General features: G+C 43.5%; 1 protein-coding gene across 5 annotated transcripts in view; it reads left to right on the top strand.

The window, feature by feature from the left end:
• Window positions 1-22039, top strand: part of SUSD6 (sushi domain containing 6) — a 95882-nt gene that overhangs the window by 35721 nt on the left and 38122 nt on the right. For all 5 annotated transcript variants that reach the window (XM_072863890.1, XM_072863885.1, XM_072863887.1 and 2 more), the window contains exons 3-4: window positions 4733-4921; window positions 9462-9491. In XM_072863890.1, coding sequence (XP_072719991.1) covers window positions 4801-4921; window positions 9462-9491 — 151 coding nt within the window. In that variant the 5' untranslated portion in view covers window positions 4733-4800. The remainder of the gene's footprint in view (window positions 1-4732; window positions 4922-9461; window positions 9492-22039) is intronic.

Genomic DNA, 22039 nt, shown 5'->3' with positions numbered 1-22039 from the left:
GCTAAGAGGATGACTTTTTTTGTTCTAAAGCTTGACTGCTCATTGAAAGCAGACAAAATAAGGATACAGCAAAACCAGTAACTAAGGGTGAAGGTTAAATTCTCTGAACTACACTGCTCACATTAGGTTCCACCTGCAGCGTGACCATGAGGCAAGAACAATCCTTGTGCTTAGCCTTTCAAAAGGTATGCTGTGCACACCCATCACTCATCACGCTGCCAAGATCTTTGCTGTGTGCATTCAAGAGATAGCAAACAATTTCTGATTATTATTATGTGAGAGAGAAGCTATGTGGATAAAATAGAGATTTCTGATGTGCATGAGGATAACTAATTTATTTTGGCAAGTTTCAAGTATGCTATTTAAAAGCAAGCCAGTAGCATTCCAAACATACTGAACACTTCCCTAAACAAACTGTGGTGAATCCATGTTGAAGACCAGTTTTCCAGCAATGGTGACACAGGGCATAGCTGTGCCAGGCATCTTGAGTAACTGGAGAGCCTCACTGTCCCGTCCACCCCCCTGACATCCCAAGTCCTTGGTGCACCAGAACTACATGAATCTGGTTCTTTTTCAAGTCCTGACCTTCCAAAGAACACTTTTTCATGGGAACCTAGGAGTCCTGCTGTGACGAAATGGGGAAAAATCAGAAAATTAGTCATAACCCTGGGAAAATGTACGTATGCTTACAAAGGGATCTTGGATCAAGGGATATGAGTTGGCAGCTTGTGAAGGTCTAGAAGATAAATGGCAGAGGTCCCCAAACAGTTTAGCTTAGAAAAAGCTCCTGCCCTATGCAAGTGCATCATCTTTGGAAATGGTTGATTGTGGTTTAAAAGTGAGCAGAAAGTCTGGCCTGCGTGGTTTCAGTGGAAGCTGATGCCTGCTTCAGGGAGTTCACATAGAAGAGAACTACTGCTTGTTGTGCGAGCAGGGCTGACCATGCAGCGAGGGGGACCAATGCTGAAGCATCACTGGGAAGGTTGCTTGATGACAAGACTTCAAGAAAAGGAAGCCAGGGATAGCTGTAACCTGGGAGCAATGAGTACTTTTTCCCTTGTTCATAGCATTCCCTGAGAGGGTGTGTGGCTATTGACTTTGTGGCCATAGAGGACAGTTTATTTTCTTATCTGTATTTAGTAGGTGTCTTTCAAAGTGCACATTAAAAAGAAAGCAAAAAACAAAAAACAAAAAACAAAAAAAAAAACACAAAACCCCTCTGTTGACTGACATACTGTTAACAGAGAAGAATCTTCTCTCCCCTCCTTACTGTATTTACGGGAACTGCTGGCTATAGTAAATATTACCTTTGAAAACATCTCTGTTTAAACTTAATCCTCCCATAACCCTTCAGCCTAGGCTGTGGCATGTGAGATGGGTCTGAAGTGTCCTTGCTCCATATATTCGTGCTACTGGTGGCTTCTGCCTCATTGTTTCTAGGATCCATTAAAGAAACCAGCCTGTTCCTTAATGCTATGTGTAAACAGGGAATTGCTTTGATTCATGTGAACCAATGAATTGTTAAGCTATTTCCCTGAGAGTATGTCTCTGACAAATGTGTGTGCTCTACAATGCACTCCAGTTAATTTCTGGAGGTGGGGGCCTGAAGAGTTATGAAAGCTGCTTCCCCCTGAGCTGTAGGTATAAGGAATGTGCTAAAACAATAGTCAACTTTCAGAGGATTGGATGTCTGTCTAAATAGCTTCCCAACCACCAGCTCCCCCCTGGGAAGAAAGGATACCGTCCTATCTAGCCAGAATCTCTTTATCTTCTAATTTTGCCAAGGAAAAGTAAAGGCTGGGAACAAGTTTTTTAACTTTGAAGCCGGAGGGAGGATCCTCACAGGGGATACTGTGCCCATTGTCTCCTAACAAATCTGTTTTATCGATGTTATCTTCTACTAAATGGTTTTGCTGCCTTTGTATCTCCTTCAAATCCCACACTGAACTAAATCAGCTTACTGGGATGTTGCTGTAGGCATAGCAGCAGCAATTTACAACATTCCTTGTGGGGCAGCCCTGTGCCTCTGACAGACAGGATCCCTGTTAACCTGGGACTCAAGTGACTTGGTAGCTGAAAAGAGATGGGGGAACTGTGCCTGACTAGAAGAAAGGAGAGAAACAGCACTGTGCTTTGGAGCAATCTATTAGTGAATTGAGAATAAGCAATAATTGATTCCCCCAGAAGATATTTTTGTTTTACATATCTCTAACTTGGTGGTTGTTCAGAGACCAGAATTGGACTGCTGGCTTCCACGTGTGATCTCTGGGAGAGGAAAATAGCTCTGGGCAAGGTAGCACACCTCAGGCGGCTCAGCAAATTCTGTGATAATTGCATGCCCTCTTCTCTACCTCTCCTTCTGGCCGCTGATATGTCATCCAGCACGCACTGTTCCAAGGGCAGGGAAGGCCACCTTTAAAAGATACGTTGGCAAGACTTGCAGAGTTTGTTATACTAAGGAGGCTTCATTAAATTGGAATGGTGAGGACAGACCTGTTTTGATCTAATCAGAAGGGCCATTTGCTGAAGATAGTGTATTGCTTTGTCAGAGCTGTAATTTGGTGTAGAGCAGTGACTCTTAGAAGAAAGCAGTCAGCTGTTGGCCTGGAGTATAGGCCAGATGCTGGCCTCTTCCATTAAATATGAACTTAAAATCCATGCGGGAGATCTGACTTGAGAGGAGGGGGCAGATGTACAGACTAGCTGGCTTGGCTTTCTTCAGAGAGGAGTATTTTTTCATTCCATGGTCTAATTGTTGCTGAAGGAATTCTATCAGGTGAGTGGCAGCATCCTTACTCCTTTCTGCATGGTAGGAGTTTGGTGAACAAAGCATTGGCTCCTTGTCTGTGGAAGACATGAGAAATCTACAGGCTGCGCTACAGGCATAGAGTGGGATAGCTTCACTTCTCTTCCTCCCCCTCCAAATGAAGCAAGAAACAAAAGGGGCAGACACAGAGTTTATTGTAGCATCAGCTCCAGACTTGCCACATGGCAGTTTAAATGTCATCTTGAAATGACATTTCAAGGCGGGGGTGTATGCAGACAAAGAATTCTTCTTTGGTAGAGACTAATTGACGTGAAGGATCCAAATTTTAAAGATAGCCCTTTTGTGAAGTAAATATGAGCAAAGTAGTGACATGGAACTAAGGAAACCCTCTTTTCAGTAGGATGACTTCCAGGTTTAATGACAAATCTACATGTTCCCTCCCATAATACAGCTTCTTTTTTGCCTGTGTAATTGGAAATGTGAGTTTTGGCTGTTTGGCTGAGTTATGTGTTTCTCTGGTCAGTGCTGGTGTGTTGACTTCATCTCAGAAGTACTTAAGGATCTGAAAGTCATATTGCCTTCCCTAGTAGTAGGAGCACTAACCCAGGTCTCCCATCTGTTCTGACAGAGTACAAAAGAGTATGATACCCACCTTTGCACCTCTCAGATTTGTTTGGAGTTATCCAGCAGTTTTGAATTTCTATGGGAAAGCAAAAAAAAAGTCCCCCTTCAGTATGAATATCCATTTAACTGAAGAAGCTGTGGCTGAATGGGGTTTCCCTCAAAATTAAAAGTATTCCTGTTGTCAAGTGTAAAGAAACATTAATTTCTGCAATTTTTTTTTCCCTGAGAGCTTTAGGTGTTTGTGTAAGGAATAGCATGATAGAAGTGTTGAAATGTGATTTTGTTGTTGTTGTTTTTGGGGAGTTTTTTGTTTGTGTTTGGTTTTGGGGTTTTTGTTTGGTTTTTTTGTTGTTTGGGGGGGGGAGGGGTTGTGGGGTTTTTTTTTTTAATCCATCACTCACCCAGTTGTCTTTATCCCAGTTTTCTCCTTCCTCCTTTGTAAAACCAGTACACACAGATCTTTTGTCCCAGCTTTCTTTCATGAGCATTGAAGTTATGCATGACATTGTTATTCATCCAGGTCCAAAGTTACCATTGGAGGTTTTGCAGGCTAAAACCATACTAGGTTGGTGGGACATGTATTCTACTGGGTCTTTTTCCTTCATTAAAAATCGGGGTTCAACTTTGTGCTTTCTTGATGTCCCAACTGTGCCTTGTGTGTTTGTGTACGAGTCTGTTTTTGCTGTGACAGTGCCTGATAGGCTATGGCTGAATCCCTCAGTCCTCAGGTATGAGCAGTGTCACATCCTGCAATTTTAATTGCTATGCTCTGTACTGTTAGAACATTATACCTGAGGTTTGCAAGCTGGTTTACATTCCTCCTCATAAGTGTTTGTTTGCCTGCCTGCTGGCTGGTTGTCAGGTTTGCTGTGCCTCTCCAGGTGGCTGGAGAAGCATTTGATTTATTTATCCTAGCTGTCTAGTACAGTCTGCTGTGTCTTGGAGACCTTCTGAAAGGTGGTGGGGGTGTAGGAAGGCTGTCTCTCGAAGTTATTTTGAAACAAATTCTCCAGATGCTATGTCCTCTGGGGTTGTCTTGAAAGGAAAAGCTAAAATTAATTGTAAGCTAGGCAGTCTTCACACCTGAAATATTAGAGGGTGAGTAGAAAGTTCTGGTCTCTCTATAATGCACCTCCTTTTAGTATTTCCTATGCGGAAGATTGCCTTTTCTGCTCCTGTTACCTTGTGAACTGTGAAATATTTGGTAAGATTCCTAAATGCTAGAACATATCAAAGGTCGCTCTTGTTTGTTTCTGAATTTCCCCTTTTCCTCCCCTCTCCAGATGCTGTAGGTGTTTGGCTCAACACTTACTGTTTCTTTCTTTGTCTTTGTTTTTGTAGACGGAGGTGCTCCTGATCAACCAGATATTTCGGGGAATTTTTTAAAAAGAAACTTTGGTGTGTAAAAGATGTGCCATGGAATGGTAGCACCAAAGAGCAACACAGGATCGTCTCTTGCCTTGACTAGCCATGGGTTATTTCTTCTGCTAGTTATCTTTGGTACCTTTATTTTGGAAGCACAGGCCACAGGTAAGTGAAACCTTTGCATATGCTGCAGGGAGGGGGAGATGTATAAGTATGGAGGTGGCCTTATATTTTTATGGAGAAGCTGGTGATGGTTGATGCATTTGTACACATCTTTCGGCACTCACAGGAAAAATTCCATCGCTGCTTGTTAAGCAGAGGGCAGTGAACAAGTCTTGCATATTGGTAAATAAGTGCTCGTCCTTTACCCTGTTGTTTTGATTCCCCTAGCTTTTCCCCCCTCCATTCTCTCCTTTACTGGGGCACTCGGGCACTTTACTGGGCAACTTTAACTGCGGGCACTTGGACTGTCTCAAGAGCATGGACCACGTTTTGGTTGAGTGAGATTCTCATGTAGACACTCTTATCTGTATGCCCTGTAGCAGCTGCTCATGTGAAGTAGTTTTGGAAGCACAGACTGTCTTCAGCTCTTTGTACAGCTGATGAATCTGTTCAGTGTTCCCTTGTGTGCTATCTTCTGACACCTCAGCACCCGCTAACTGCACCCCTCTATTAGATCCTCTTTGCAGCTTGAGTTTTTCCCTCTCCCCTTTCTAACTTATTGATGTTTATCTGATGGACAAGTGTTGTGAATAATGTAAATAGCAGTGCAATGGGATGATATGTAAAATCTCAGCAGAGATGAGAGGATCTGCCTTTTAGAAATGACTGGAAGAAGAAAATATACTGGATAGTCACAAGGTGGTACATGATGCGAAGTATGTGCTTGTTTTACCCAGTATACCCTGAAATATGTCTTTTCTCTCAGACCAGCCATGATGTAGTCTTTGTCTGTAGAGAGTTGCCTGATCATAAGTGGCATGGGTTGGAAGGAATAACTTTGTGTGCTCTTGCGCAGAACTTTGAAGGAGGTTAGTCCCAAAAAGGCATTTAGATTTGACTTCAGCAGCTGTTGCAATGTAGAACAATGGCTTGCCTTTGAAAACAAAACCTCGGTTCTCGGCATAACTCTAAAAAGTCCTATTTATTTGACGTATCATGGCACCTGAAAATGTCCTATGACCAACACTCCTCAGCATCAGTGAAGCTTGAATGGGCCTCTGTGTGGTAGAGCAGAATAAATGTTAGTTGCTAGATGGTCTCAAAGCCAAGGTGATCCTGTATGGGAAAAGTCTGCTGGTGCTGGAAACTGCTGGAGGAGGAGTTGATCTCCTTTTAGTATTTCTGGCTCTTCAAGTTGGAAGGGAGAGGCTGCTGAAATCAGATATCCCAGACTTGTATGTCTTCCTGGCCTGATTTTGGCTTTGTAGGTAATGAGGGGTGGGGGGAACACACATGAAAGAGTGACAAATTGGCAAGAACAGATAGTGAGAGTGGGAAAGGGACAAGGTCTCTTTGGATCTGGTCTATCCTTGTTTTTTCAGTCTTGCTGTTATTGGTGATAATGTCACTGCCTCATTTCAGATGTATGCCTGTCAGATATGCCTCCCAGCCTGGGGCTGGAGTGCACCATCCCTGTCTGAAACTCCCATTACACACTGCAGCACCTTCAACTGAATCTGTAATCAGTATGCAAATGCCTCCTGCTGCACGGAGCTGCTGGATGGGGAAAGGCAGCCACAATACTGGCAAGCCTTTTTAGTATCATTTTTTAAGGCATCCAGTCACACTAACAAAAGCACTAGTTAAGCATGTCAGAAGACCTGAGAGTGGTTCTGCATTGTTTCCCTTTCTGTGTTCCTTTAGCTTCAGGACCTGAAACCAGCTGTGGTAAACTGGTCAAGGCAGATGATCAGTTAAATAGGATTATAGTGGCTAGGCACGAACCATTTCCTGCACGGGAAGTGAGAAAGTGAGTGCATGCGGATGGGAGCCCAAGATCATAGCAGAGGACAAGACATGCCGGGGAAAAAATCCAGGGGGAGGGGAAGGGCTTGCTGAGGAGCCCTTCCATGTACAGGTTTTCTGAGACTGGGAGGTAGCAACCCAGCTGCCAATTGCTGGGAGGGATGGGGGTGCTCAGTGGTGTGTCATGGTCCCGGAGAGCTGCACCTGCAGCAGCACGCCAGCCATGAGTAACATTAATGAGCAAGTCAGCCGAGAAGCAGAGAGCCAGATGGAGAAACAAAGAATGCTGGCGAGGTGCTTGGAAAATCATCTTTCCCTCAGTTTTGTCCCCCAACCACCCCACCATCCTCACTTTATTACTTTACATAGCAAAATCATTCAGAGCAGGCAGAGCAAAGCAACATTAACATGAAGCAAAAGATTGTATTAAATCTCTTGGCAGTAATGCTTATCTTGAATGAGGGGCCAATGTGACATGCTCACAATTGCTACAAAAGCTGAAGAATGTTCTCATAAAAAGACAGACGAGCATGGAGACAATGACTGGCTCAGCTCTGAGTGAGAAAGCAGAGCTTGTGATTCATATGTTTAAAACCATATGATGTATATTGTATTGCAATAATTTTTGCTGTTAAGAAATTCTATTGCTTGAGTTCCAGGAGGCTTAAAGATATATTCATGTTCCGGGCAGGAATGTGTTCTCTTTGCCACGTGGTTAATGCAGAGGGCAGACTTATTTCCAGGCAGCAAGCATCTGGTCTGTCCTCTGGTAATAAATTGATTTTATTTATGCAAGGATTTTTAAGAAAAATCTTCAGCACTGTCTCAAACAATCTATTCAAATATCCTGGAGTGTCATGAGATGGGTATGATACGTTGCTTAGTCACTAAGCACACTGCAGAATTTGGGGAAACTGCTCCCTTTTTGCAGGAAGATATCAATGAATATAAAAATAACCGCTGCACATATTTTAACACAAAATAAATGCAGCATTTGCTGACGGGCAAGCAATGAAGCTATGTCAGAAGAGGAGGATTTATGGAAACTTCAGTGCTGTTCAGAAATATTTTTTGAGCTTTATCACTGTTGTGCCTTTCTTCCCTGTCTGGCAAGTTCTCCAAGATTAGTTGGGGGAAATAATGAAGGAATGAGCAGGCAAGGAGACTTGGAAAGCAAGGACCTGAAATGCTGAAGCTTAGTTCTTCGTCTGTCTCTTCTGTTTTCTTTGAGGGTTCATCTGGAATGTAGCTAAGAGCTGGGGTGCTTAGTAGATAGAAATGGGGAATTTTTGAAGGGTTGGAGAGGACCAATAACAAGCATTTTGTCTGCTTTTCTACACATAACCCTTCTCCATTCTTTTTTTATTGCTGTGATTTTTTTTTTTAAATTTTTTTTTTGTCCCTCCCATCTCTGGTCCTTAAGGTTATTCCCAAGCTCTCAAAGGCCTTGTGTTTATATCTCATTCACAATGGTCCTCCTGTCTGGCCAGACTATTTTTAGAATCAGTGGATCAGAATAAGTTGTTCATTAAATTTTAACATGTAATCTCTAAAATACTCTAAAAGCTTCCTGTCATTTGTGTTCCAAATGGTGTAATCTCTCTTGGATTCATAACCAGCTCTGTCAGAAACCTATCAAAATGTAGGTTGGGCCTTTCATTACTGATAATAGCATCACCTGGTCCTGGGAAATGTAAGTAAAGGTGTTGGTAAAAGTACTAAACATCCTGAATTAACCAAATATCAATACCCATAAAGGAGAGAGTTTAAATATTAACCTTTAAAAATTAATAATAATGCACGCTTGGTGAATCTAAGTCCATTTAGATTTAGACACAGCCTGATTTTTGTTGACTGATCACATGTGAAATGCTATAAAGCTAGCTCTTTAATTTTTAGGATTGCTGTTAAAGTGATAAATTGAGCTTGAATAAACTGAAACGACTTCATTCCTGTGTGTTGTCTCTGACGCAAATGCAGCCAATCTGCTGCTTGCCATTCTAAGGTCTTTTCAGTGCCAAGGTTATTCTGCACAGAAGCTCTTGGATACCGCTGGTATTTGTTTGCATTGCATAGAACAGCTTGTTAGAGCGCACTCCAGTCATTGAGCAGATTCAGACTTGTTCCTATTCTTTGGGAATCTCTGCAAAGCAGAGGTTTCTTTTGTCTCTAATTACTCAGCTGAAAGGAAGGCGTTTATACAGCTAGGGATGAACTCAATGGTCATGAAAACAAGGACACTATAACACTGGATGGCCAGACAGAAATGTGGGGAGGTGTTGTGCATGAATAGAGGATCTTGATTGTAACCTGCATGCTTCATGTGAGTGTGGGTTTGGAGAAATTACAGGGTCAGTCCAAAGAAGTGTATAGTTCTCCTTGGAGAGAAGGGGGAGCAGTTTCAGGTGCAATTCCTCTTTCCAGTCCCTTTGGAGAGCTTAGTAAGAGCAGAGTGGTACAGAAGAGCATGGTGAGGAGCTGCAGAATAATGGCCAGGCCACAAAGGTGTGGCTAGGAAGCAGATGCAGACAGGGCCAGAATTAGACTATTCAAATAATAATATTCACACTGTTACTACACTGATCCAGGCAGTGCTATTTAAGCAGCTGGCTTGAAGGGAGTAATAGGGATCTCAAGAAGCCATGCAACTTGTTCAGTTTTAACCAGTTCTAATGGTTGAAGGATGAATTAAAGCAAGCATAATAGTAATCCTGAATTTTCCTTTTTTGTGTCCTAGGTTGGCTCAGCAAATCCAAAGGACCTGCACGTGAGTAGACTTATATTCACTGCTGTACTATGAGAAATTAGTGTGATGTTGTACTGTTTAATATAAGTGGCCATGAGCTAGGATTCCCATTATACTTTTGTTGGATAGGCTGAGATCCATCTCTATACCCCATTTCCATTTTTGCCCCTTGTATTTGGGAAAGATGACTGCCCTCAGTTTGAGAGAGGGAGATCAACTTTGTACATTTCACTGTGCTTGAAGGGATCCCTGTGCCTTCTATAGCATTTAACTTCAAATGACTCAAGAAAAAACAAACAGGATAAATATTTCATTAAAACACAGAGGGATGCTGCTTGTAACAGTTTTGAGAGGCTGCCAGAGAGGACAGGGAGGGCGAGCTGAGGCAAAAAAACTTTTCCTTTAATCAAGAAAGGTGAACATCTCATCACAGAGCATGACTCTGGATATATTCCATTGGATACTCCTACTTTTTCACTTCCTGTGCTCAGAAAAAGTCTAAAATCTTTCCTGTGTGCATGTTATGGATGTATGTAACTTCGGGAGGAATTGGGAAGCATATTTGGCTTCTGTATCTGTTCTGTAATATATAAAATTTTGTGTAAATCTTTGTTGAACTGTGAAATTTGATCTTAGTCTGAGCTTTTCCCTCTCCTCCAAAAAAAAATAAGGAATACAGGAACAGAGTCTGAGGGAAATGGATTCATAATTAAGTATTTAAAGGTGTGGGAGGGGAATTTTATCACCTACCAGATTTTGGTCTTCATAGAGTGGGAGGTGGGAGAAGAGCTGATGGAATCCTCTGAATCCTGGATTTCTATTCAATGCCTGAATTTTACTCCTGGCAAGACTGCTATCGCATGCACCTTGTATTAAGGGGCCTTCAATTCTTGGCCATGGTTGCTAGCAGGAAAATAAGCTGCTTTAGGAAATAACTCAAGAATTGTCTGCTCCAACTCGCCTTAGCTTCTTGGGCTAGAATGAGAAAGATGGAAACTGCTAGGAGCTTCATTGTAGAGGGAAGCAGGAGGGGCACTATATGGCATGGTTTGTTCTTCAAGAGAAAGTATTCGTGAACTTCAGTCCAGGTTCTGACTCATCACCATCTTCGTGTCCCTTGATGACTGCTGCCCACTAGGTTGAAAATACAGACTTGTCTATTTTCTTATGCATCTGCCTTCTATCACTGAGCCCTTCCTCTTTATCTGCTTGAGCCAGTCATTTGGGAAGAGTTTGGGTTCGTTCCTAGTCTCATGGAAAAAGTCCCAACAGTGGGACAGAAGAAAGTTTGCTTGCTATCACCTTGTGCCGTTTGACAATTCCTTTTGCTGCTTCTGTCCCTTTTGAGTCCTAAACTGGTTACCATTGCAGCTGAGGCGTTATGTTTTTAGGATATGTTGAACAGTTTTCATCTGTGCAACCCACGTCCGCCATTGCTTCTCCAGCCCTTATGTTTAACTGTGGCAGCACAAGCAGTTAGCACCTCCTGTTTATGCTGCCAGCTATTACTGACTCTGCAGCGGGGATGGCAGAACAAGAAGTAAATTTGCTCTGGAACTGTGGCACACTTCAGCCTGGGCTCTTGCTGCAAATACTGCTGGAATAGCTGGTGTGTGGTATGTAAAGCTGTGGAGGAGACATGTCCTCAGCATGCTTACATGGGTGATAAGGGGGAAACAAGTGGTAGGGCAAGGTGGGTAGCTGTAGACTGTTGACTCTTCAGCTTTTGTGGCTGAATCTGTCAAGGCCCTGTGTTTAAACCCAGCAATCTGTGTCTAGATGAGGATTGCTAAAACACTGCTGGTAACAAATTGCTTAGTCAAGAGTGAAGGTAGGGCACTGAAGGCACTTGAACAGCAAGCTCAAAAATGCTTGTACCTTCATGAGAGTAACTGGAACCCAGTGATAAGATTATGACATTGTCCCAAGAGGTTGTACCTCCTTATCTGTGTGCACTGATCTGCATCTAAAAAAAACGTTTTCCTTTTAATGAGTGAAACCTCTGGGGAGTGTTTGTCTTCGTCTGTAAGCAGGAATTCCCCTGAGGCTCTGCTTTTGCAAAGTGTTGTATTGGAGGACTCGAGCTTGCTTCCAGATGTTGTTGAAAGGATTTGAAGTAACCCCTTAGGTATGGGGCTGCTTAGATGAGTTTATAGAATGTACTAGGTGGATTGGGCTAGAGGGGGCTTGTTGCTAAGCTGTTGAAGAATAAAATGAGCTTTTTGGCCCAGCCTAGTACAGTCATCCTTTTATTATGGAAGGGGGAGGGGAACTTTTGGAGTTCCTGTGCTGAGAACACTGCCTAATCTCAAGAGGTTGTGGGGATGCTCTCTCACTGCTTGGGTACCTTGGCCTGGCTGGTGCTGGATGGAAATGCCTCCTGTGTTCCTTCTCTATAGGGCCAATGCCGTGAATGCATGGATAAGTGTATTTGTCTGCTTGGTGTGGTAAGAAGCATTTCAGGGGAAGCAGAAGCCAAAGAATTGAACAGTAGGATAACAAAAGAACCTCTTTAAATCCTGCGGGCTCAGCATTTTAGGTCTAGCCAGTCATCTTAATTCAATGGAGAAAATCTTTCTTGTTTGAGAGCAGAAAGAAACATTGCTGCTGCTTTTGAGATGTATCTTTTACTTTGTCAGTAAAGGGAGAAGCATGTCTGATTTGAAAAATGTTGCCTTGCTGCAGAGTGAGATAAGCACCTCTGGAGGACGTTGTCTTGAGTTTTCAACCCACAGACAGGGAAGAAACATGGTAGGCCTGACACATGCAGAGTCATAACTAGAAAGGCAGAGGTGGCTGCTTTTCTGGCTTGAAGGGACATTTTCTATGTCCTGAGAAAAAGACTAACATGGTGTGTAATGAGTTACATGTCAGACATACCCTTAGACACCCATAAAACTATGCATCAGAGAATAAAACTGTTTTGTGATCTTACGGATTTTGTTGTTTAGGCAACTTTGCATTTTTTTTCTGCTGCTTTTTCAGCAGAGATGTCAGCTGCTGAGACAACAGGTGAAGTTTTTCTGTTTTAGGTAGAACTAGAATATTTTGAAGGAAATTGAGCTATCTGGAGACTCTTCAGGCATAGAAAAGGACTAGAAACGAATGGAGTTTTGTAGAAGGGGGGTGAAATAGCTTGAAGGCGAATGAGGATCAGGGGAGAATAAGATCCTAGGAAGGAGAGGAGGGGGACAGAGGAGTGCAGCAAAACACGGAAGTGAAGTTTTCCACAGGTGGAGTTGTGAAAAAGATCCTGGTGGTTTAAAAAGCCAATTAGAGGCTTGGTGGTTAAGTAGTGTAAGTCCTGAAAGAAGGTAGTGTTTTAGTTATGCAAGCAGATTAGAATGATTGAGAACAGTATGGCCTTGGGAAGGAGGACTCTGGTAGAAATATATATGTGTGTGTGTTTATTTTTTTTAATGGTTAGCTAAGAGTGTCTTAATGCAGGAGGATGCAGGATATGCCTTTACAACATCAGGCTTTTCAGGCTTTTCTATATGCAACAGGACTGACTAATGAGACACTGACAGAGTTTAAGAACTTGAAAGTTACAAAGTGTGTGCGCCCTCCAGGGACTGAAGCTTCAAGGCAGGAATCTCCTCAAGGCAGGAGCAGAGCAGGGTGAAGATGCCAGTTACTGGAGCACTGGCCGTGTCTGCCTACAAGTGCTATAACATCATGGTTGGGCATCTGGGGAGGAGAACAGCTGCGAAAGACCATATAGCAACTGTGTGTGAAACAACATAGGGAGGAACTTCAAGTGGAAGTTGCTGCCATGTTTGGAGGAATATCCATTACTTTCTCAGAAAGTTCTGCTTGTCTTAGTTTATGTTCAGTTTTATAGTTAAAAGCTGCTTTGCTTTTCTCCCCCATCCTGCACTTTTTTGGCTGCTACACCCACTGTAGAGGAACCCTTCCTGTAAACAAGATAAACTTATTAAAGCTGCTAGACCCTGGATCCTTGTCAACACCAAGGTATCACTCCCTGCTGATGGTGATGCTTTCCAGGTGGGGTCTGTGTGTCACTGTATATGTGGAATGAAGTTATATCAGAGTAGGTTAGGGACTTCTAGTGCTGCCTCTCTATTCTGGATCACCAGCATCCTGGAGATTTATCTCCAGGAGACTTACCTGATGCTGCAGAGGCCTTTAGGAACGTGCTTCTGGTGTGTCATACAAAACCCACAGCTGTTGATTTGCTCCTGGCTGGGAGGGGAGAAACATGGGTTTTTAATGTTGTTTCCTCTGGCCCATTCCACCCCTACCTTCAGAGCAGCTAACTTTGAAACTCAGAATCCTGGCGATGCACCTGCAGTGTAACCCATATCCAGTAGTTGAAGTTTTAGGCCCACTGACATGCTTCTTGAAAAGGACCAGTACTGTCAGAGTTATGCTGAGCCATGTGTTATGCTGCAGCACATTTTTACTTCTCTTTAGCACAGACAAAGGACCATAACTGTAATGCTGTGTATTATCCTGAAGCTAGTACTTCTGTTCTGTCGCTGGTTTTGCTTTCCCTAGCAAAAGTAGCCTTTGAATGCTCCTGGAGAACAACCTTCAGGCTTCATTGTAAACACTTTCTTGGGTGTAATTGACTTAGGTTATAAGATACTAAGAAAAGATAAAGGCTTTATCATTTGAGTGTTTAGGTTCAGCTGTCACTTTTCTCTCAACTGAGGAAATTACTCACTTTTAATATGTAAGCTGAAAAATCTGAACATAGTCACAAGCTGCGATGAGTTTGCCTTTGAGCACAAGTCTTAGTGAAATCCATGAAGATAGCAAGTTTGTTTTTCCAATTGTATTCTTTTAGTCCTCCACTTTTTTGTCTTTCCCAATGAGCTAGTCTTGTTGCAAACGTTATTGCCAGTAGCCCAAAGCAGAAGTGAGTCTTGCTGTGACGTAGAACTATGATGGCCTTGAGCTAGCATAATTTTAACCTTCGGGCCTTCCAACTTTGAATCTCTTTATTTGCATTTACTTCTCAGACACTGAAGTGTTATCTTTAAGTTGACAGTTTGTGCTTTGATGGTGGCTGTTTCCTCCATGGCATTTAGTAAGCTAGACTTTTGGAATAGTTGGGGGAGATGTACACTGATGGGAGAGCTGAGCTCTCTGTTGGTACAGGATCCTTGTTCAATTTTGTGTCACTGAAGTGATAGTGAAACGAATAGTTGGCAAGTTTGGTCTGAGGCAGATCACAAGGCTGGCAGTTAGGCGCTGTTAGTGCACTTCTGCTATGTGGGAGAGGAAGTACATGCAGTGGTGGCCAGATCACTGTCTGCTGGCGTAAGGTGATGCCTCTGGTGGGCGAACACACTTGAAGTGCAGTGTGGGTGCTGTGCTGGAAGAGGTTAGCCCCTGTGAGAAGTTCTGCCTCCTCTTAGCGCCCTGGAGAACTGACTGCCTTTTGGCACGTGCCTCCAGCTGTGGAGACTCCTCAGGGCTGGAGCACCTTTTCAGAGCACTGTTTCTTTTTTTTTTCTTAACTTTATTTTTCCTGTCAGTGTTGCCTTGGTCATGTTTGGTCCCACTTTAACCAGCTCTTTCCAGTCATGAGCTGATCCCATGTAAGAGTTGAGTCCTTGTGTGGGCAGTGGTATGACTGCATGGGGGAAAGGGGAGGTGGCAGCCTGTCATCCAGTACACAGGTAGGGCTGCTTTTAGTATCCTTGATTCTTGCTGTCAGTAAAACTAAGGGAGACCGGTGGAAGCTGCTAATTAGGGGTGTTGTGAGAAGATTCATTCTCTGACTACAGTCAGGGTGAGCAAAGACTTAACTATTTTACTGCATACCTCTGGCCACCTGATGCTTGTCTGAGACAGGTCAGGAGTATTTCACACTTGGCTGCGTCAGGTGCCATGGAGCGATTTGAGAAGATGAAAATTAATGTCTGTTCTGCATCCTCTGACAGCAGGGAAGCATCTATCACTAAGTCTGTTTCCATTCCCTGAACTCTTAACTTAATTAGTTGCTTTAAATGGAGGAAATTTTTCTCCTGACATTGGTTAGTTGGTAGCACCAAGGGAGGGTGCCTGCAGAACTGAAGCTTTTGTGGTTTTCATTTAAAAATTATTTGGGTTTGGTAGCAGCATTTCAAAGCTGCTTGCCAGTGTGCACCCTGCACAAACAAAACCAAACACATCTCCCTTTCCAGAGTGGTCTGTCACCTCTCTTCTTTCTGTGGCAATAGAGGCTGGCCTCTTCATTAAATGCAGATACTTCTCTCTAAGTAGGAGTTCAAACACCTAAGCAGCAGTGGGATGACTGAACTTTCAAGGTGAAATAGTTCCTGTTTCTTTTCCAGCAGAGAGATTTGGAGCTCTTATGCATTATTTCTGTGGTATTAGAGTAGCTTCACCCAGTCTCATAATGAAGTGGGAATTGCTGTAAATGCAGTAGTGTTTGTGAATGGTAAATGTTGTTTCAGTCTGTAGCTTGCTTTTCCAGTCAGCCTGTGTTTCACCTGGTGTGAAACTTCGCTTGATTTACTTCTCGGCCATTGTGGTGATGGTTTCCCTTTTGTCCTGTAGTGGGAGGCTCTCCGGGAGATAGTAGGAAATGGTAAGTTGTAGGAAACGCTTTTTTTGCGGCAAATCCTGTAGTATTTAAAACAGAATCATTACTTGAAGTTGGTTTTCCCTGGTGATTCCCTGGCTGGTATTGGAGGCAATGAAAACTGAACACTAAATTGAAAACAAAACTAGAAAGCCCTCTGGTAACCATCTGTCAGTTGTTACATATTGCATGGTGGCAGGATGAAACTTGGGGTGCCTGGTCTGGTCTCCGATCTCCCCACAGCAACTAGTTCCAGTTGCTTTTGCAGGGAAGTTGACTGCTCTCCATCCCTTTGGAGTAGCTTTCTCCATGGGAGGGATTCCTCCCCGAGGCTGAGCTGGTTCCTGGGCTTGCGAGGATAGATGTATTTATGTTGATTAGTTTCTTTGAGCCGTGCTGTCCTATACCAATATCTGTTGTGCGAAGTCTAGTGACCAGCTGTAACGATTTTTACTGTTGTGCTATTGTGTAGCAGTAGCAAGAGAGCAGCTGGGGGCCTTTTGCTTTGCCTTTTTTCAAGTCTTCCCCGAGCCCATCTTTGTCCTTGCGTGCGTGTTTGGAGAACACAAGGCTACGGCGTGCGGCTGCTGTGCCCCGGGCCCCCATCCTGCACGCATGAATTCATCAGCTTGATCTTTCCACCCCTGCTCCTCGGGAGGGTCGGCCGGCAGCTGCAGCTCCTGTCAAGCATGATGCCGGGCAGGGAGCTTTGGGGAGGAGAGTTACAAAAGGCCCAGCTTAAATCATCTGTGTAAGGGCACAGCAGAGGCTCTGTCACCCAGGCCCCACAGCTTGTCTTCTGGTGCTATGGTTGTAATGACATTAGCATTTCAAAAAGGGGATTACCACAGCCCCCACGTTCTGAGGGGAGGATATTTTGGCTGTTACTTGAAAAGCTGCTTTCTGGCTATCTTTGCTTTGTTTTTTTACCCTGCATGTGGATCCTGAAGGGTTGGTGAAGGTGGTTACACCATGTTAAAGTGGGTTGTTGCTGTTGTGAAGAAGCTGGTTGTTTATTGGCCTAAATGTGGGCTGGTAGATGTGAAGTTGTCACTGATAGCATTCTTTCTTGCTGATTTGGAGTGACAGTCTGAGAACTCCCTAATGGAAAAGTTAAATTAAAGGGTCTGTGTTGGGATCGCAATTGTATGCTAGAGAAGTATCCTGAAGTCATGCTTACAGGAAGAAGTTAAGGTAATTATACTAGTTTGTCTCATGTATTTCAAACAAAGGAAATGGGCAGCACATGCATCCTATTCATTGTCTGCCTTCCACACCTCTTGTGGTACCAAAAACCACTTTCTGTGCCCAGGCACAGGATTTCAGGGCGGTTCCTTGGGAAAACGATTGTATTTTTATAAGGTCTTGTTTAAAAACAAAAATTCCTCTAGTGAAACTTAACTCCTGACTCTTGCAACTCTGTTGCATTACCCTCACCTCGGACCAATATTCAGTTGATCTTGGTTTTTCACTAAGTTCACTTTCCCTTTCTGACGTTGCTTGTGCTGGAAACTCACGTTAAGTCCCTACATACGCTGGGCTCTAGTGGCAAATCCCCATGGTTGCTGTCTCCTCTTCAGTTCCATTAGTTGTAGAAATGACGGGCCAGGCCAGGCAAGTTGGTCTTCTGGTCCCTGGGGCAAGAGAACAAAGGGAATTGTCTTGTTTGCCTACCAGAGAGAGGCAAGAGTACTTTGTGCAACCTCTTCAAGCAGGCACGTGCCCTAAAATTTTGGACGCTATGGGTCAGCTACTAATAAGAGCCCATTGGCTTGACTGTGTGAGCACGGTTGGAGGGCACATAGCAGAAAATGCTGGTGATTGCCTGGAGCCTTGTCCTGAGCAGTTTTGCTAGTGCTGTGTGTATTGAACTGTTGAATAAGAAGGAAAAGGTGTGTTTTGAAGAGACGTTATTACATGGGTAGGTTGAAGCGTTCACAGACCTTAATCTTTGCGTGTGCCCTTAAGGACTTCTCTTGCATGTTCACGTAGGGCACAGTTCACCAAGTGGTTTTGCAAAGCAGTGCTGGCTTGAGTCGTGGCTGCCCCTTGCTCTGGGCGCTGCTGGGAGCAGCCATGAGCCAGGACTCCTGCGGTGAGTCACGACTCCTGCACAGGGACAAACAGCTGGAGACTCCTGCACAGGGACAAACAGCTGGAGACTCCTGCACAGGGACAAACAGCTGGAGACCGGCTGGAAGAACTGCATAGCTCTTGCTGAGAGAGATGGCAGGCCTGGGCCATAGATAAGTTGTCCCTCAGGGCATCAAGGAGGAGCAGAAGTGCAGTTTCCTCTGTAAACACGGCGCCAGGGTACTTGGTGTGCTGAGGAAGGGAGGCATTTAACTTCTCTGTGTGAAAACAGAACTGTGGAAGGCCTTCCAGGAGTGTGGTAGTTGCTGACAAGGTCTGCGTGCTTACTCAGCGTACTTCTAACTCTACCAATCTCCAGGCCTGTTCTAATCTGCTTATTTCTGTAGATCACACGTGTGTATAAACTTCAGCAAGGATAGTGTCCTGAACATTAGATGGTCAATTGAACCTGCACTGAGCAAAGGTGGAGCTTTTAGGTGCCCTGTACCTCAGGTGAGCTGAACAGAAAGCACAGGGTGGCAGAGCCGCAAGTCGCTATGGTCACTCTGCCTTGTCCCCTCCTTTTTTCTGTTTCTGCAAATGCATCGGCAGGCAGCTATGCAAATCTGCCAGCTGTCTCCTTGGGAAGTTAGTCACTGACTCGCTGTGCAACCAGCTCTAATTGCACAAGCTTTTGAATTTGCAGTTAAAATTAGCTACTGTGCATCTTTGTGTGGCTGGTTTTGGGATGTGTGAGTTTCTGCATCCTCTTTTTGAAACATCTTTTCTGGTAGTGACGATAGAAATTAAATATTCAGTATTGTGGTGGAAGCAGGCTGGAGAAAAAGTAAAACTGTAAATCTGAATGCTGGGAACTAGAAACCTGGGAGCTAAAGAATGCAGGAAACAACAAACAGCCTGGTTTCGGAGGGGCTGATCAAATTTTAAGTTTACTCGGGGGGGGGGGAACCCTCTGTCATTCTTTCCAATTTCAGGGCAATTACTGTTTTAAGGCTTGCAAGAGAAAGATAAGGGCAGCAAAAAATTGAATGAATAAGTGCTGGTCGTAACATTGAGTGGGATAAGAGCATTTATAATTATTATGGAGTAAGAGGAGGGGAAAAAGGCATGAAGGAGAAAGTAGTTTTATTTCCCTTGCTCCCTGTTTGGATTAATGAATTTAATTACTTGGAAATAGCTAGTAGCAAACTTGTGGGTTTTTTCAAATGTACTTTTAACAAGACTGCAAATTTTAAAAGAAGAGGAGGTAATTCAGTAAAAATAATTGAAGACATGAGTAAGAACTTAACTGCTATATCCCCTGTTGCAAGTGCTTTGTGTCTGTAGATGTTAAGAGAACTGAATTAATATGCCTCTGATGTACTGGGAGGGGAGAAACCAGGGCAAGAAGACTCAATTCTAAATGCAGGGAAGCAAGCAAGATACCGACTTTCAAATAGATCCTTATAATGAAGTTGTTCTTTCTTTTGTTCCTGTCAGCATAAAATAGAGACAAATATGGAAAGGAAATGGCTGAACAGAGTAATGGGATTTTGTGTAACAAGCAGCAAGAGTGCGTGGGGTGGGAGAAAGGAGATGGGGCAGAATGCCAGAAAAGGATCTTTATATAATAAAGTTTGTGTCAGAAATTCCTCCCTTCTTGATGGTATAGTTTAGTTTCCACTAAATTGTTTGGTCTTTTATCAGCTTAAACTGGTCTTTATAAAGTGATATGGCAGCTAAGCAAGTAAATAGCAGAGAAAAATAGCACTGCATCTTCTTTAAATGAGGGAAGATATCTGGTGGGATGGCTCTGACATCAGATACATTTCCCATCAAATGAAATTTTCCAAAGTGCTTGTGTCCCACTGGTGATCAGTTGGGAGAGGATGTCTCAAGTCATACAAGCACTGCTGAAAATTTTGACCAGTGTGTTTAACAATCTGAAAGAGGGATTTAGTATCCTGCTGCTTAAATTTGCAGGCAATACAGTACTGAAGGAGAGCTGCAAAATTCCCATGACAATTGAGTAACATGAGATTACTCTGAGTAACAGAGCAACTGAGTAACATCTGGAAATCCATGACGAGAGACTGAAGATAGCTTTCTCCAAAGGTTACTTGACTAGTAAGCAGATTGAGGCAGCATTTGGAAGAAGGCACAAATCCATTCCCTTAAACAATTTGCAGTGGTGACAGCCAATTCTGAGTTGTTTCAGGAAGGCAGGGTAGAGCCATATGCTTGTTCATTTCCTCTTGGTGGGTAGGTACCCCCAGACAATACTAATTATCTGTACTAAAAGTCTACCAGCAGTAAAAGAGAGCTTCATATTTCCAGCTTGTCCAATTCTGTGATGAGAACAGACACGTTGCCAGAGCTGGCTGGGCCCTAAATACTGATGGAGGGAAGCTTAATTCTCTAGCTGCAGTTCTACCCGGAAGATGCTTCTGTGTTCCCAGTTTGCCCAGTAGCAACAGGCTTTTCTATTATCTTCGGTATTAGCATGAGCCCCAGCGTGAGTGCTCCCCAGGGCATGACTTATTAGAAAATAGTATGCTGAATAAAGCAGTTTTATGCAGCAATGATGAAGCAGTTTCTTGTGGTTTTCATAGTGACCCTTTTTGTCAAGTCATCAGGAGGAGTGTTTGAAAGCAACATGCCACGTTTTGGTAAGTCTCATCATGTGCTCAACCATGGAACAAGCATGTCCCCTGACTGGAGCCAACACAGATGCTGTAGGACAAAAGTAGCTGTTCATTGTTGTCCTAGGAGCACCTCTTGCAAAACCATCCTTCCTGTTCCTGTGGGCTACTGCAGCCTCGGAGATCTCCTTGACTACAACATAGTTCTGTGTGTGCAGGTATTTTGCACTTCTAGACAGGAACTCACTTCAGTCTAGTAGCCTGTGATTGCTCAAGAGGATTTCCACATTATGTTCCCATTGCTGTGAACTTTGTTTTTGAATGTTTTAAACAATTTTTACTGAGGAGTGCCAGGTCCCTTAATATGGCCTAATTTTGTACCTGCAGTCACATGACCTCCTCTCAGAATGGAACATTATGGAAAAACTACTTTTCTGGGAGCTTTTTGCAGAGTTTAGACTGGAAATCTGTTGCCAGTCAATGTGTTAGACTGGGATTAGAAGTGTCCAAGCAGTGGTCTTCAGAACACATAATCATAGTATGTGTAGTTCTGCCTGCCACACGATGACAGCTTCTTACTTTCAAACTGCTTTAATTGTGTTAACATGGAGCTTGAAATGTGTTTTTGCTTTTCAGTGCAAGCAGTTTCTATAATTGGCAGAGGTATGTGCCCCTGAACAAGAAGGTATATGATCACAAACCGCCTCTGTTATGGAGGAATGCTCTTGTTGGAGTGTGTTCTACACACTGGGGTGACTTTCATTGCTGATAAGGAATTTAAGAGGAGCAGGAAGGGATAACTTGAAAAAGCACAGCTATTAAGAGGAAAGCACAGGTGCAGTTGGGTAGCTTGCTCTTCCCTGTGGAGTTACTGCAGAAGGGATGCTAGGCCTGGCAGTGTGGTTGTTGCAGGATAGTGTGGTATCAGTGTCTTTCCAGAGCAGTGGAAGAGATATTGTGACTTGGTTTCTGTTTACCCTGTGAGCTAAAGAGTAAATGTCAACTGTCTGATTGTCTCTTCCACCCTGAGAATAAGAGTGACAGTGACAGCTTTGATGTGCAATAACTAGGTTGCTGTGATTTGTGTTCATGGCTTTAAGTTCTGATGCTGTGGGGGCAGGGCTATGAAAGTAGATTATGGCACTTAATATAAGACAGACACCTCCACCCACCTCATTAACGGTGGGAATTTTCCCTTTTCCACTCAGCCATACTGACTAGGAAGAAAAATGGGGAGAAAAGAAAAATCCAGTGTCATAATCCAGGTGACCTTTCCCAGGGCTTGGGAGGCCTTT

This window comes from Ciconia boyciana, chromosome 6 (assembly GCF_034638445.1).
Source record: "Ciconia boyciana chromosome 6, ASM3463844v1, whole genome shotgun sequence".
NCBI classification, from domain to species: domain Eukaryota; kingdom Metazoa; phylum Chordata; class Aves; order Ciconiiformes; family Ciconiidae; genus Ciconia; species Ciconia boyciana.
The sequence above is the reverse complement of the archived record's forward strand: the minus strand, read 5'-3'. Positions and strand labels throughout refer to the sequence as shown.